At 41.6% G+C, this 15,433-nt stretch overlaps 1 protein-coding gene across 11 annotated transcripts in view; it reads left to right on the top strand.

The window, feature by feature from the left end:
• The window catches only part of RBFOX2 (RNA binding fox-1 homolog 2), a 172,159-nt gene that overhangs the window by 121,973 nt on the left and 34,753 nt on the right, over window positions 1-15,433 (top strand). For 9 of the 11 annotated variants that reach the window (XR_012633394.1, XM_074902407.1, XM_074902412.1 and 6 more), the window contains 2 exons: window positions 189-335; window positions 13,437-13,490. Coding sequence is in view for 10 of the 11 variants with exons in the window: in XM_074902407.1 (XP_074758508.1) it covers window positions 189-335; window positions 13,437-13,490 (201 nt within the window). In the remaining variant the exon portion in view is untranslated. The remainder of the gene's footprint in view (window positions 1-188; window positions 336-13,436; window positions 13,491-15,433) is intronic. The other 2 variants (XM_074902410.1, XM_074902405.1) reach the window with 1 other exon arrangement.

The raw sequence follows: 15,433 nt of genomic DNA, 5'->3' as shown, positions 1-15,433 counted from the left end.
TTATGGAAAGGGAGGGGAAGAACAACAGATCAATTGTTAAACATTGCTGGCTTTATCAAAATAATTGTCAGGGGCTCAGATACTGCAGTTGCAAATGTAGTACAAATACCTAAAAGGAGATCAACAAAGTACGTTAAATGAATTTGCATGGTTTCTATTCATGCATACCCTTTCCTCTCTCATTTCAGCAGACAGAAGGAGGGGCACAGACAGATGGACAGCAATCACAGACACAGAGCAGTGAGAATACGGAGAGCAAATCCACTCCAAAACGACTTCATGTGTCTAACATTCCCTTCCGCTTTCGAGATCCTGACCTTCGGCAGATGTTTGGGGTAAGTTACCAGCACCTTTTAAGGCACAGCAGATTCTTCTTCCCCACAGATGGGACACGTGATGCTAGTGTATTCATGTGAAGCAAAAGCCCTTTCCTGTCAATTTAGTCAGCATACTGTACAATATTTGCAGGACTAGGACAGTTGGTAGTGTTTACCTCAGCTACTAGATACATACCAAGATGTTGAGCGTAACCTAACAATTTGTTTGGGAAAGAAAACAAACCAAAATAAAATTTCACCTTATTTTCCAGTAAAGGCTAGGATTAAACATTGATATATCCCTTGCAAAGCACTGTTTTTCAGTTGCTTAGAAACTTTTTGAAATATTTACATCTTTCCTCATGATCCACTTCTGTGATGAAAAATTGCTGCAAGGAATTGACCAGATAGTTACTGAAATGTGGAAAAGCCTAGTGCGAGTCAGATGGTATTTTACACTGTGTATGATATGCATTCTGTTTCTTTTGATGAATTAGTTTCTTCTCTAATTTTTGTGTGCTATTCATCATTCTCATTTTATAAGCTCTTTGAGGAAGATTGTTCACATGAGTATAGGTGGTGACTAATTTTGTGTGGACACAGAGGTAAATGAGTTAGATGCTTCATGACCTAACCTTCAGGTGAAGTTATCTATATATCATTGTCATCATCAGGAATCCTTGACTTGGTTGATATGATGGTAACATCCTTGGTTGAGGGCACATTTTAAAGTCTTCAGAAATATTTCTCATTATTTATAAAGTTAACAGACTTTAAATGTTGCTGCCTGTTTAAGATGCAGTGCAGACGACTCAAGTCAGGAAAGACCAAAGCTAAGGAGGTTCCTTTTACCACCTGAGGCTTTGAGTGCATACCTTGGTCTGAAGTGCATAGCCAGCTGCTCCTCCAAAGTCTTGTTCCTGTTTCATTTATTGCATCTCTTGAGCCACCTGTGTGGGTGTGTATGCATGCACATAGACACACTGTCTCACACAGAGAGCATGTAAGTGTGTCAAATTCATGGACTTCAGGCTTAGACTGCTATAAATGAGAGAAGATATCTGTTCATAGCTTGGACAGTACAAAGTGTTCAGAAATGTGAAGAATTTTACTGATGGTCTTCAGCAAGAGTCCCAATTGCTATATATTGCTCTTTCTTCCTGAAGCTTTCTGTGTCCATAAGAAGCTATTTTGTGGATGAGACCAAATGGAGAGGAGTGATTAAAATGCAGGAGGGCAAGGCTGCTTCTCAAAGGGACCTGGTCAGGCTCGAGAAATGGGCTGACAAGAGTCTTGAGATACTTACAAAGAGCAAGTTTCAAGCCTTCCATCTGGGAGGGAATAACCCCTGCAGCTATACAGGCTGGGTCTTGGTTGTCTAGGAAGGTGCTCTGCAGTAAAAGATTTGGGGGTCGTTATGGACAACACATCGAACACAAACAGCAGCATGCCCTTGTGGCAAAGGTGGCTGATGATATCATGGGCTGTATTAGTGAGTGTAGCCAGCAGGCCCAGGGCAGTGATGCCTGCTGTCTTCAGCAGTAGGTTCGACTGTGTCTGGAATACTGTGTCTGGCTTGGGCTCTCCAGGGAAGAAATGCACTTCTTCTAAGTGAAATACTGGAGGAAGCCCAGTGAGCACTGCAAAGGTGGTCAGGGGGCTGGAGAACATGGCATGTGAGTAGAGTCTGAGACTTGGGCCTGTTCACCTTTGAGAAGGCAGAGGGGGGAATATTTTTGTTGTCTGCAACTACCTGATCAGAGGATACAGAAAAGATGTAGTCAGATTCTTTCTTTTTGTGTGTAATGATGAGATGAGAGACAACAAACACAGGTTAGAACATGGGAAATTTCAAAAAGATACTGGGAAAATACTGTGTTTGGTGTGGGTTTTTTTTTACTATGAAGGTAGTTAAATAGTGGAACATACTGCCCAGAGAGGTTGTGGAACCTCCATCCTTGAAGGTATTTGACTTGACTGGACACAGCCTGGCCAGCCAGATCTCATTAGACCCCCTTTGAGTAGGGGTTGCACTAAATGACTTCTGGAGGTAGATCCCAGCCAAAATTATGATTCTCTGATTCTGTTGCAAGAAGCCTGGGTTTGCTTATGTTGTTCATACATTAGGTTGTCACAGTCTTGGCATCTGTGGGAATGTTTTCAGGGTGAAACTCACCTCCTGGCAATCTGTGATTGCTGGATCTTCTCAGTTGCCTCTTCTGCTTTTGTGTTTTCCAGCTTGGTTTTTGCTGTTTCAGGGCTGTGCGGTAGGCAGTTCCATCCGGTTTGGATAAACTGGTTGCTGAAATCACAGCCAGTTCTTGGACCACCTGCTACAATCTGTATTTAGCACATCCTGCTCTGTGCCACTGCTGCTACACTCTCCTGGGAGCTGCATTGATTACAGAAATTGTTCCATGTTGTTGCTGCCCCTTCCCTTGGGACCGGTGCTTGGCTAGATGACTGGCCTCTTTCATGCTGGTTCACCTTGATGCTGTTCCTCTCTGTGCTCCTGGTGTGTGGAACATGGATGAGGTGGAAATGACAAGAACATCCCCATCCCTGTCCTGGTGGCTCTTGCCCTCTGCCTTGCAGATTGGGAGACCCAGGCAATTTGAATGAACTGCTGTCCTGAGAAGTGACTTGTAGAAAATGCACCCTAACTTCTTGCGTTAAGATTTCCTATCCTTTTTTGGGCCCATATGGTGCTGCTTGTTGTACATAGGAGTGGTGAGGAAATATGCTCTGTGTGTTGGTTTCTGATATTCCGCAAGTTATTTGTTTGTTTATTTTTTCTCTAAACATCATCTCAAGTTCCAGCAGTGTGATGTGATTTTAACTGGGGTAAACGATATATTCTATATAAAACCTTTTGATAGTTCACCTGGCCCTGTGTTTGATGAGAGGTATGCCTACCAGAAGAGCATTCATCTTTTGGGGTACAAAAAAAAAGCTGCTGTTTTCCTGTAACAGAGAACTTAGCTACTTTGCCAGGGAAATAGTCAACGGTTCTTGCACATCTCCCTTTTTGTCTCAGTGCTGTGTTTCAGTGCTGTTTCTCAGCGTGCTCAGAGCCTCAAGCAGGAGAATGTTTCTCTCTGAATCCTCCTTGCTCCTATTTCTTTTTCAGTATCAGGATGCTTTCCCTTGGGTGTCTCACTGAAACCAGCCCTTTCTCCTACAGGCGACTCATAGTTGTCTGAGTCTTCATCTATGGCTAGCTTGTAACCCCCATCTTTTCCTTCTCCCTTCTATGTGTCAGGCCACATCTCCTCAGTGTCAAATCTGAGAGAATCAAAATCCTAGCCTGGAGTGATTTTTCCTAGCTACTATACAAAGAGAGAAATTGTGTAGACAGCAAAGCCATGGAGGAAGAAATAAATGTGATGGTAGGGAAGAGAGTAAAGTAGTCCCCTGAGGATGGAACAGCATGCAAGAAGTCAGCCCAATCCTGGGGCACAGAACTAATGTTCGTCCAGACTTGAGTAGAGGTGGACTTCCAGCATGTTGTCTCATGTGAGATTAAATGGATATTACATAACACTTTCTAAACCTTTACCATTTGTGAGACCTGCAGACGTAAGGATCTCCTGACAAATTCAAGTTACTGAGGTTTCAAACCATCTCTCACCTATTGCGTGTTTCTACCAGGTCCCTGAGACATCCTCAGGAATGGAACAAACATTTCCTTATGTATATGCTCTTATAGGGAGGCAAATAAAATAGGCTGCTTAAAACAGGTAATATTTACTTGGCATTTCATGATGCCAGTAAAAAGACCTCCAGAAGGCTTCTAGAAGGAACAGGTCATTTTTTAATGAACGCAGTTCTGCACCCACTGTGGAATAAATCAATAGTTGACCTTGTTCTAGCAGATAAAGAAGAGTTAATAGCTGACCTGAAATCCCACGGTTGCCTAGGTACCAGTGATTGTTATTTGTCTGTATTTACTTTGTGCAAACAGAATATGGCATCAGACAGCAATGGAGCTTTAGAGGAATCTTTTCTTTGAGTTTAATGCCTGGGAGAAGGTGTCTTCAAAAGGGAAGTGCTAATGGAAGCGATGAAGTATTCAACAAAATCATACTGATGGCCGAAAAGGCATGATTCCACAGTCACTGAAACTGTGTTAACAAAACACAAAGCATTCTGCACATTAGGCAGGAAGATTGAAGAGGAGGAGGAAGTAAATGGCAGCGAATATAGTTGCAACTTAAAGAAGCAGGTGAGAAAGGAAATATGCTAATCATGGAGATATCAGTGATGTAGATTGAGAAAAGGTGTCAGGTTTTTTAGATGCAAAGAGAAAAGATCTAGGTGTAGGTCCAATATAAAATTAGGAAATAGTTGTGTGTTTGGGGGGGAAAAAAAGAAAACCCAAAAACCCCAGAAGAACCATCAAAACCCCCCGTCTTGCTTTGCTTGTGATGTAACAGGAGGTATTTGTACCTGGTTTTGTATGTAATTTGTAACAAAGGAGGATGCTTGCTAGTATTTAAAAGCCAGCCAGTCTAGGTAAAGTATGTTGAAAGATAATAGCCAAAGCGAGGAGCTCTTTTATTCATTAATGTAAATTTTTAGCCAGTTCTTGTAAGCTAGGGGAGTTGCAGAAGGCTCGAATGCTGCCCACAAGGATTCAATATTGAAAAAATTGAAAGGGATGACCCAAAGAGCTATGAACCATATGTTCCATATGTTGATCTAAGATAGAAATCATTTTGGAAGGTTTTAAAAACTTTAGAATCTGAATAAATGGTTTAATATCTATTCAGTGTGGCTTTCTATAGGGTAATATATATCTTTTCAGACAAATACTGTCTTGTCTATTTTGACAAAATTGTACAAAGCAATACTGATGTAGTTGAATGTGGCTCAACCAATTGAATTTGTCCAAGTGACCAATTCTGATTTTTAAGAAAATACTTAAATAAACACAGCATACATTAGAGGGATTAAAACCCTATTTAATAATAAGTAATAAATATAATAGTAGCTATTTGGGAGACATTAGTGGTGAAGACTGTTTCTGGTGTCAGCTTCCCCAAGGATCTGTTTCATGAAGTTAGTCCTGTTCAGTATCTGTATCAACCCACAGAGACAGTACTGTTAAAACCTTGCCAGTAAGACTTGCAGTTAAAAAACTATTTAAGGAGGAGGAAAGAGTAAGGTAAGGTTACTTACTGTTAGAGAGTGACTTGAAATGCCTGGTTAACTGGCCATAAATCCAACAAAAACTTGTTTGATGCAGCTCATTGCAGAGTACTATGTGGGAAACAGGTTGTGCCTGTAGGATGGAAAGCTTTCTTTGGAATTTGGGAGAGCACTAGTGATCATTGAAGATAGCTACTTCAACAATGCAAAGAGACCTATCAGGCTGGAGGAGGGATGTGATCTCTTTCAAAGTTGAAAAGATGGTGACTGCATAATTTCGTTCAGTTCTAAGATCAGTTTAGGATCAAAAAAAAAATTATCTAGGGTTTGGAAGATGAGTGGGTTTTTTTAACTGTGTGCAAGATTTTGGGTACATGATTTATTCAGCTTATTAAAGAGAGGTTGGGAGATGACAAGTCTGTTCTGTACAGGTGCTTATGCATGGATGATACATACTAATAAGGGGTTTTAGGTCTTGTTTACAGTCATAGTAAGATTTTCCAGTTGGAAGCTGAGATTTAACACAATTAACCTTCAAATAAGAGAAAAATTCTTAGTCATTTAGGCTAATTTAAACAATGGAACAACTTACCAGTGAGTAGAAGGGTGTTAAAAACAAGATTGTAACTCTTTTCAAACAGTTTCTGAGGAACATTCTTTGGCTAGTGTGTGTTAAGGACTCTGACATGATGGTAGTAATCTTCTCCTTAACTGGTGGCAAGCTGTCTCCTTCCTTACTGGACTAAGTAGGCAGAAAGAAAGCTCATGTTTCCCTCCAATGTGTTTCCAGTCCTTTCAGCTTTGGGCTGTGGTGGTGTCTGTGCTTGTACCTCATAGCTCATACCTCAGGCTTCTTGAAGCCTGGTTTTGTCCCAGTATAAAGTTGGCTGGTCAGTTCTGGACTTAGAGTTAAATGGACTTCAGAGCCTCCTGGGGAAGATGGAGGCTAGGTTGGACTGCCTGCAAGAGGAAAACCCATCTGTTCTCAAGCTGATTCATTAATTGTCTCCAAAAAACAGTCCCAAGTGGATCGTTTTGGTAGTTCATAGAGATGTCTCTGCACTAAATTCTTATCTGTTGCAAGAGCAACAGTATGGAGAGTTAGAATTGACATTTCTCAGAATTTACCATGGTGAAATGCTCTTTGCTTGAGAATCTCCAGCTATTTTTAAAAAGGACGTAGCGTAAAATAAAAATAAGGACTACGTTTATGATTACTGTAGATGTAGGTGGGATTGTACAGTACAGGGTGTGGATTCTCTCAAACTCTGGCTTCAGATGGAGGTATTGCCTTTTTTACAACATGCTGGCTTCATGGCTACTGATTGTAGGCTGTTAACTGCTTGTGGTGGGGGGTGTAATCAGCTCAGTTGATAAAGGGTTTTTGTGTGTTATCAGCTACAGCAGTAATAATGCATAGCTGCTTTATATAAAGGTGACTATTTGGTCACCTTTAATAACTTTCAGTTAATGAAGTTATTAATAAGTTATTAAAGGTGACAGAATGGTAGGTACTTTTTTTTAACATGGGATTTTAAGACAGGTAATGTTGTTATCCTTTTCCTACCTCCACTGTGAGATTCTTTTATGTATGTTTGTGGTAGACCACTGCTTTGTATGACCCAAGCAACATAGCTTTGGGAGCTCAGATATTTTTGGAAGCTCTTGCAGCCTTCAGATCTTGGCCTCTGGGGAAACATTTGACACTCTGCACATCCTAAAATATCTCAGTGGATATAATTTCTCATCAAACTTCATTCTGGTGTTAAGACTGCAAAACACCTCCAGGAGCCTATGGTCTGAGGCTAAAGCAATAACAAGCTAGACTACAGTTCTTTCTCACCAAGAATTTGGTAGAATTTAAAATCTGTATTTGTCAGTAAATAAATTTAAATACACAAGTAATTCATGATACACAAGTATTGCCAATGGCAGAAAGCTACTCATTAAGTATAAAGTAGGTAAATAATACAGTCGACCAAGAAGCTCTGGCCTGCAGGTGCTGATGCAGTGAGGCTTGAAGTACAGCAGTGGAAAGTTGTCAAAAGGGACTCTGCTTTCTGAGTGTATTGGACATCTAAAGGAGGAAATCCTGTCTTCTGGATATCAAGATGTATTTTAGTTTTTTCATCTCCAAATAATACTGGCAACCGATGACACATAACAAGTCCTACGTGCCAGTATTTCAGACCAAATATTCTGACACAGGGTTTGCCAGTTTGTGATGATTCTTGTTCCTAAGCTTTTCCTGCAATGAGAGAGCGCTCCAGCCCTGTCACAGGTCAGGACTTTGTTCCTGTTGATGTTGGGTAGAGTTAGAAGGGGCACTTGGCATTTATCCTGATGTGTTTTACTAGTGTGATTTCTGGAGTCACCTTTTGAAGTGACTTGTGCGCTCAGTGCTGCTTGAGCATCCTGGTTTGTGTGCATGCCTCTGCTGGGGACCATGGTACTTTGGCGCAGGGGTACTTGTGCTGCTGCAGCTGTCAGCAACTATTGTATTGTCTGTCTTGCTCTGTGAAAACTGTACTGATGCCACAGGACATAGAAACTTCTGTAGTGACTCTGGTGGAAGGCAGCGATGGTTGGATCACACTTTTATCTAAGATTTGATAGGTTTTCATAAATGTTACTGAAAGAGTTTGCAGTGAGAGTGGTCTGAATATCATCTGGGAAACAGTGCTGTGCTGTAGCTGGATTTACTTACAGAAAAGACCTGTGTAAAATTAGATGGAGTCCTCTTTTATAACCCAGTAGTTTTATATGGGTTCAGTCTACGTTGTGAGAGTTCTCTCAGACTGACCTTCGAATGTATGCTGCTTTTGTGGGCATGGGTCCAAGTACCTTTTCTGTGGCAGCAGGACCAAGTTATGATGCAGTCACACCTCTGGGAATGGCACAAAGCAAGAACAAGGACTTGGAATTGTAAACCTGGAAGCTAGCCTGGTGTTAAACATCCCTGTGGTACTGTTCACACCCATCTCACTGTTTCATGTGAAAATCTTTTATTTGTGTGTCAGAGGATAACAAATGATTGAGAAACTATGTTCCTCATAACTTTGTTTGCTGGGATGGCTGCGTTCTGTAAATCCAGTTAGAAATCTGTACTCTTTGTGTTGGTTTCCTTTTAAAGTCTGGTTTCTTAGAAAATTTGTGTTTTGCTGGGCAACAGGTCAATCCTAATAAGGGCTTGTTGGCTTACTGTCTGTTCAGTTGGTAAACTGTGGTAGTGCTTTGGTTTATAAATCCTTGATGTTTCCATCTTCCTGTCAGCAAAGCATACTGGTCTTGCTTGGCTGAACAGGGTTGGCTGTAGCAGGGTTGGCTCCGGTATTTTGAAAAGATGTGACCCAGCTTTAGGTGAGGAAGTTCATGTGCTGATAGCAGTGTGGCTCTAGCAGACTCCATGCTGCTGTAACTAGGCACTAATACATGCTACGATGGAGCCAGTTGTTCTCAGCTGAAAGTATTTCTCATAGAGCTGGGAGATAGTGTAAGGACTCTGCAGCACAGACTTACCCTGCATGTAAAATGCTCATGTGTATGCATCTCATGCCTGAGGGCCTGGAATGGTTTCCTGCATAGGGGGTTGGTTTCCTGGCTATTTTGAATTTCTACCATGTTTGAGAATGGACTGTTTGGCACTTTGAGGTTTAGTTATTTCGCTGCACTCATGTCTTAAGTGAATTTTATAGAGCTGATGCAAAGGTGCTTGGGCATACAGTTCTCTTGTAGGGATGTGATATTGCTGAATGGTGGCTCATGTTACCTTTTGTTGTTCCATGATTTCTAGATAATTCAGTGTTGTTTGCATCTTTAGGGTTATTTGTCTGGGACATTTTAGAGCTGATTTTGAAAGCTCTGGACAGGGAGAGGAGGCGGGGCCAGCTGTGACAGAGCATACAGGAGGGGCCCTACCAAACTGCCAGTGCCTTGGAAGGCAAAAGCTCTCTGGTGCCAGTATAATGTAGTTATGGCCTCTGCTGGAAAAATCTGCTGCCTTCATGTCATCTGGATGGAAAGAAACACACAGCATGCATATACCCATCCTTGCCTCTATGATAAGGTACATCATGTTCAAGCAAGAAAATTGGGTTCTGGTCATAGCTGATGTCTGCTAATATCTTTATGCCTCTTAAAACTGTTAATTCCAGCAGCCCTTGCTACCACTGCAGAGGAGATGATTCTCATTTACCTGCTTTACAGAAAAATAACTAAAAGCTGGTACAAGGTCACTCCAGGGAATGGAGGATTAAGATAGGACAAGATGCTGTAGCTCCTATGCCATGGCATGACTGGGAGTGTGTATATCTAGCTATCATATGGTGTATGCATGAGCAGTTCGTGGAAGAGGCTTCTTGTCAGACCTGAGCATTTGAGATGCGTAGTCCTGCAGTGCCTTCTTCAGAGGCTGTGAACTGTGCTGAGGATTTTTTTCCCCCTGTTGCTGTGCAGGGTTGTAAGTAGATGTTCTTGTTAATCATTGAGTGAACAAATCAGGTCTGTGATAACAGTGACTCCTGTCTTCAAGGTCAGAGATTAGAGGAGGCTTAGTCTTCATGGATGACTTAAGCATGGATCTTGTTTTATTTGGCCAGACCCTCTGTCTGCTGGAAAATACAAACATGCATGTATACATGATTTTAAAAAATTACTATGGGGGCATTTGGTTTTGACCCTTGTATTTAGATGGCCTAGCATTTTCCATGCAAAAATTGTGACCTTAAAACTTCCATTGTTTGCAGTAGGCTGTTAACATTTGTATGGAAGCACCATCAGAGAACAAAGTGCCTTTTTATGTTCCACTAAATTAGATTCAACTTTGAAGGAGATATAAACTATTAAAATGAACTAGTTCTTTTTTCCTGCTTTCATGCTTCAGGAAAAGTCTGGCGTGCTACCAAAAAAAACTTGCCTCTAGTGCTGGACCTTCTGTAACTGTTGCAAGCAGTGAGGACAAGAGCTGTGGTGTTAGCACCTGTCCAGAGCAGCTGTGGCAATGGTCTCAGCAGTGTTGAAGAGCCCAGCACATGTCCTCTTAGACCTCGAGGCCGTGCTGCTTGCTTCCGGGGAATTTCACAGAGCAGGAAACCCTTCCCCAGCAAACCTCAGTTTAGCAGTTAGCCCCTGTTGTCTCTGTTCCTTCTCTCCCAGGAAGGTCCTTCCCTCCTGCCTCTTCAAACACCCACAACTCCTAGGTAGAAAAGAGATTGGGACAGTTTGCATGGGTGGATGTAGCCCATGGCAGAAGACATCAAACTTGTGCTCACTGCAACCACATGGTTCTGTCACCAGTCTTAATTCTGTCATCTGGGAAATGACATACCTCCATCATCTACAGGGCAGAGAGGCAGCCCTGACACCTCTCATGGAGCTAGATCAGATCGGTTACATTCAGCCTTACTGTGAGCTTTTTGTCAGCTGCAAGAAATTAAACACACAAGACAGGATTTCCTGTTGGTGTGGAAACTGCCCGGTGAGCTCAGCTGAGCAGGGCTGGCAGGCAGTGCTGGCAGTAATACCCTAGGATCCAGGCCCAGCTGGGTGTGGAGAAAGGGGAAGATGGCATGGCTTTTTTTTTTTTTTTTTTTTTTTTTTTTTTTTTTGATGGCTTTGAAGATTCTGAAAATAATTCTGGCATTTGCATTTATCGAGAGCCTGGCTGTTGCAGTGTGTGTGGCAAGGCTAGGCAGCTGAGCTCATCCGGCAGGGACAGGTCCTGCTCTCGGGAAGGGTGTGCTGCTTTTCACTTTTTTTTTTTACTTCTCAGAGTCCTAATGCTCACATGACCCTTTGAGCCACTTCAGGTCAGTAAATCGTCAAAAACTTTGTTTCTTACATTGGGATAGTTTTTTTACAGTATTGGTGAGCTGTATCAGTTACAGGTGAGAATGAAAACTGGGGCCAGCTTCAGGAAGCTGGTGAGACCAAACAAGGAAGGACAAGGGAGCAGGGACAGCCCTTCAGCAGCCATGAGCTATTAAATAGGTTCAGCCCCTGCCGTGTAACAACACTGAAATAGTCTACTAAGAAAGCAATCATGACTGATTTCCTTCATGGCAGTGCCCAAGCCGTATGCAACAAAGACAACAAAAAGCAATCGACAGCTAATCTCCTTTATAGACAAGCCCCACCAAGTGTGGAATAGAAATAGAAAATGTATTTTAGCTGTGATTAGCACAGCAGTGGTCAAAAGAGGATCCAGCATGGATCAAGCCTAAGCTGTTGAGATGTTGAGGTTTCAAGGAAGATGCATGTTTACATTAGCATTATTCAAACTTTGTGTGACATGGGATGTTGTGAATTCAATTGTTCTTGGGATGAATAGAAGATCAAGTGTTGTCCTTAAACAACAGAACAGTAAAAACAACATCTGTGAACCAACATTTGTAAAATAATACAACTATCTCCTTTTTAAGAATGGAGAATGGAAGCAGACAGAAACTATAGCTAAAATTGTTGGAAGCGTTTTGTTTGCTTAAAGACAGTTGTGAAATACTTGTTCTAGGGACTTCATAACTTTTTATTGCTTTACATATTCAGAGCTTCTCCTCAGCCATCATGGCTTAGTGTTGTAAATGTTCCATGTTTGCAGATCTGGTCAGGAGTCTTTAAGTGGGGCACCCACAAAATGAGCATTATAACCATTTGACTCTGAATGGAAATGTTAATTACAAAAAAAAACCCCAAGTACTAAGAGCACTGTGGCAGAGTGGAGAGAGTCCTAGTGCCCAGAGGCTGTGGTGGTCATCTTTCATAACTGTAAAACCATCCTCTCTTTTCTTCTTGACCCTTCCTTCATTTGTTATACCACCTTTTAAGTCATCTGCAAGCAGTGAGATCAAACCATGTTGATGGAAGCTTTCATAAATAATGGGATAGGAAAAACACCCAGATATAGCATTTGTCTGAGCAAAATCTGCATCTTTAGAATAAAGACTGCTCTGTATATATGCTCATGAAAATGAGATCTTAGACCTGTCCTTCTGGAGAGCAGACCTCCAGTTTGGAGATATAACACTGACACTTCTAGAGGACAGAGCATTGCAGGTCTCTTGGTGAAGTGGTGATGCTTTTATCTATAGGTTACTGGCTTGAATCTGGTCAGTTCAGTAAAAATATTTTAATATGTTCTAAGGTAAGGGATGTGATCCATATATGGTTCCACAGAGCATGGTAAATCTCCTTTTCTAGCTTGTAGCTCTCATTTCCCATTTTTGCTCTGTGCTAAGTAAGGATCTCTTTGGAACCAGCTATTGAAACAGCGCGGTGCTCTCCTCGGGGCGTCCAGGCAGAGGTCAGCATAGTATCGTGTGGGATAAAGTTGCATAGGTTATCAACAGCCTGATGTATGTCACAGGTTGAAGTTGAATGACTTGTTGGGGATTAGCCATTTTCATGGTTTCTGAATTTGCCATCAATTCTTTTGAAGGCTTAGTTTGTGAAAGTAAAGTGGGAGATGGGGGGAGAATTAGGGTTTGGAAGCCCTGAGGTTGGGAGTCTTATGTGAGTATCCCCTCCAGAAAAACATCATCACTGTTAAATTTCTCTCTGTGATAGTCACTTCAGGAGGAAGATGAGATGCTGAATTACATACGAGAAATGTTCGAGGTCTGAGGTGAAAGCATACACCCATGTCTAAGATGAAATAGTAGAATGAGGGAAGGAAGAATTTTTTAGATTAAAGGGGGAAAATAAAAGCTACCTTAAATCCCTAAAACTCTTCTGGAGATTGTTCTTCTTCCTTTAGACTTTTGTGAGAAAACCTAGGATGTATGACCAAGAGGATCAGATCCACATGTCCTAACCTGAGAGAACTGGGTCATGTCACTGGGATTTTATGCCTTTGCCTGTGTGCTTGAAATGGAAATATTCTCACCTGCCTTCTTGCACTAACCCAGCCCCTAAAAGGTAGGAAAAACGCATTGCCAAAAGTAAATATTTTTTTCCCCCCTTGTCTCTTTGCAGCAATTCGGCAAAATCCTTGATGTAGAGATAATCTTTAATGAGCGTGGCTCGAAGGTAAGTCCTGTTCCTGTACCTGCTTCTCTTGTTTTGATTGCAGAGTAAAAGGCAGTTCATTGCCTAGAGAATATACTCTGTAGAGATCAGCAGGAATTAGTGTAATGGGGAAAGGGAAAAGCTATTTTGGGAACTGTCTCCTGTTCCCTCTGACTCCAGATTCTGAGCATGGTCATTTCTGGGTAGCATGTACAAATGCTTCTAGACACTCCCGTCTATAATGTGAGATCAGGTTCCCCAGCCTTTTGAACAAACAGGGAGTCAGTCACTTGAGCCCTCATACCAACCTGTTCCCATTGCACTAGCAACAGGCTCCCTGTGGGGAAGGCAGGATAAGGTAAACCAGCTTTGTGTGATGGGAGACTGTAAGAACAAAGCGTAACCCACCCACCCCCACAACTGCATTTTCATTGCATTGAAAAACTGTCGTATCTCATATGTGAAAGGATTTTATTTACTCTATTTTGCGGACTTGGCATTTCTGAGATACTGACCTTTCATGTTTTGAGATATTTGATGCTTAATACAAGCAACCTCATTCCACTTGCCCTGCCCCATGTGGATCTCTCCCCACTGAACTTGCATTCACACACCTATTTTCATCTTACAGATAAGTTGAGAGGGAGGTTTTATTGAGGGTTAATGGTAATTTATTTCTCTGGAGATGAGATTTCAAATGTTGCTCAGGTCAGCTGCAGAGAGATTCAGTGATCTTTGTCATAATTGGCAATTGGTTCTCATCACATAACCAGTATCACCACAATGACAAATTGATGTGATTCTCTCTCTGCCCAGGAGGTTCAGCACTGGAATAGCAGGGAGTTTTGCAGGTCAGGAGCGAGGTGCATTGCCAAAGCTCTATGGGGGAAGCTTTTGCACAGTGCATGTCTATACTCTGCTTGACTTAATCAATGCTAAGATTCCCGTTTTCAATTAAAACAAAATTTCCCTCCTTCCCCCCCACACACGTGTGTGCACATGTGTGCATGCACACAAGAGATTTCAAAGTTGCAATTCAGCTAAGCAGTCTTGGTCTAGAGTCTGCCTTTTGCTTGGATTTGAGGTTCACAGTCTTAAGGTGGCCTCTTTGCTTCACATATATTCTGGGGTATGTTCAGAGCCTTCTGCAAATTTCCACCCATGTTGCCCAAGATGCATTCTGAAATTCTTCAGTCTCTGTATTACCTGGAAACCAGAAAGCTGTTGATCTGTATACAAAAGAAATGAGTTTTAGCCCTTTCTCAGTTGTTTGTTTGTGTTTAATACCACGTTTGTTTGTTGGTTGGTTGGTTGTTGTTTTTCTTTAAATAAGACAGTCTGAATAAGCAAATGTCTATATGGCTTGCTTAGGGAGTTTTACTTCCCTGTGTGGATAAAAACCTATATACTTTACCAAAACAATCAGCTATGCTGAGTTTGTAAATATTTATTCTGCTCTCTGCTCTTCTTCTGATATTTATAGGCCAGAGCTATCTGTGAATTAGTCCTGATTTTAGTAATTTCTGTTTGGCTTTGGGAATAGCCTCCTGGCCTCTATCAAATCCCTACTTGCTTGGATGTAATTGCAAAAGAAAGAACAAAAATAACTGGCCTTGGCAAGTGTTGAGCTCTGCCCTTCACCCCTACTGCCTGTGCTTCCCAGAACAGTTTTCCTCTGCACACATGAACTTTGCTCTCTCTCTTCCATCCGTACAGCCCTGTATTAAATGTCCACAGCTGCCCTTTCCCTTTTAGGCCACACTAATGTTGGAGGCTTTCTGTGAAGACTTGATTTATGATTATGAAAAGTACCTTCTTATGCAATTGTTAAAGCCCAAGGCTTCTGGTTTTCAGTTAAAACAAAAAATATTGCTGAAGAGTTCCTTGATGAATTTTATCCTCAACCCTTAATAAATATATGAAAAAAGAATGTGATCCAAAGAAATATTCTTCCAGTCCTTGAC

The sequence above is a fragment of the Athene noctua genome, chromosome 3 (assembly GCF_965140245.1).
Source record: "Athene noctua chromosome 3, bAthNoc1.hap1.1, whole genome shotgun sequence".
In the NCBI taxonomy this organism is placed as follows: domain Eukaryota; kingdom Metazoa; phylum Chordata; class Aves; order Strigiformes; family Strigidae; genus Athene; species Athene noctua.
This window is presented reverse-complemented; position numbering and strand designations above follow the sequence as displayed.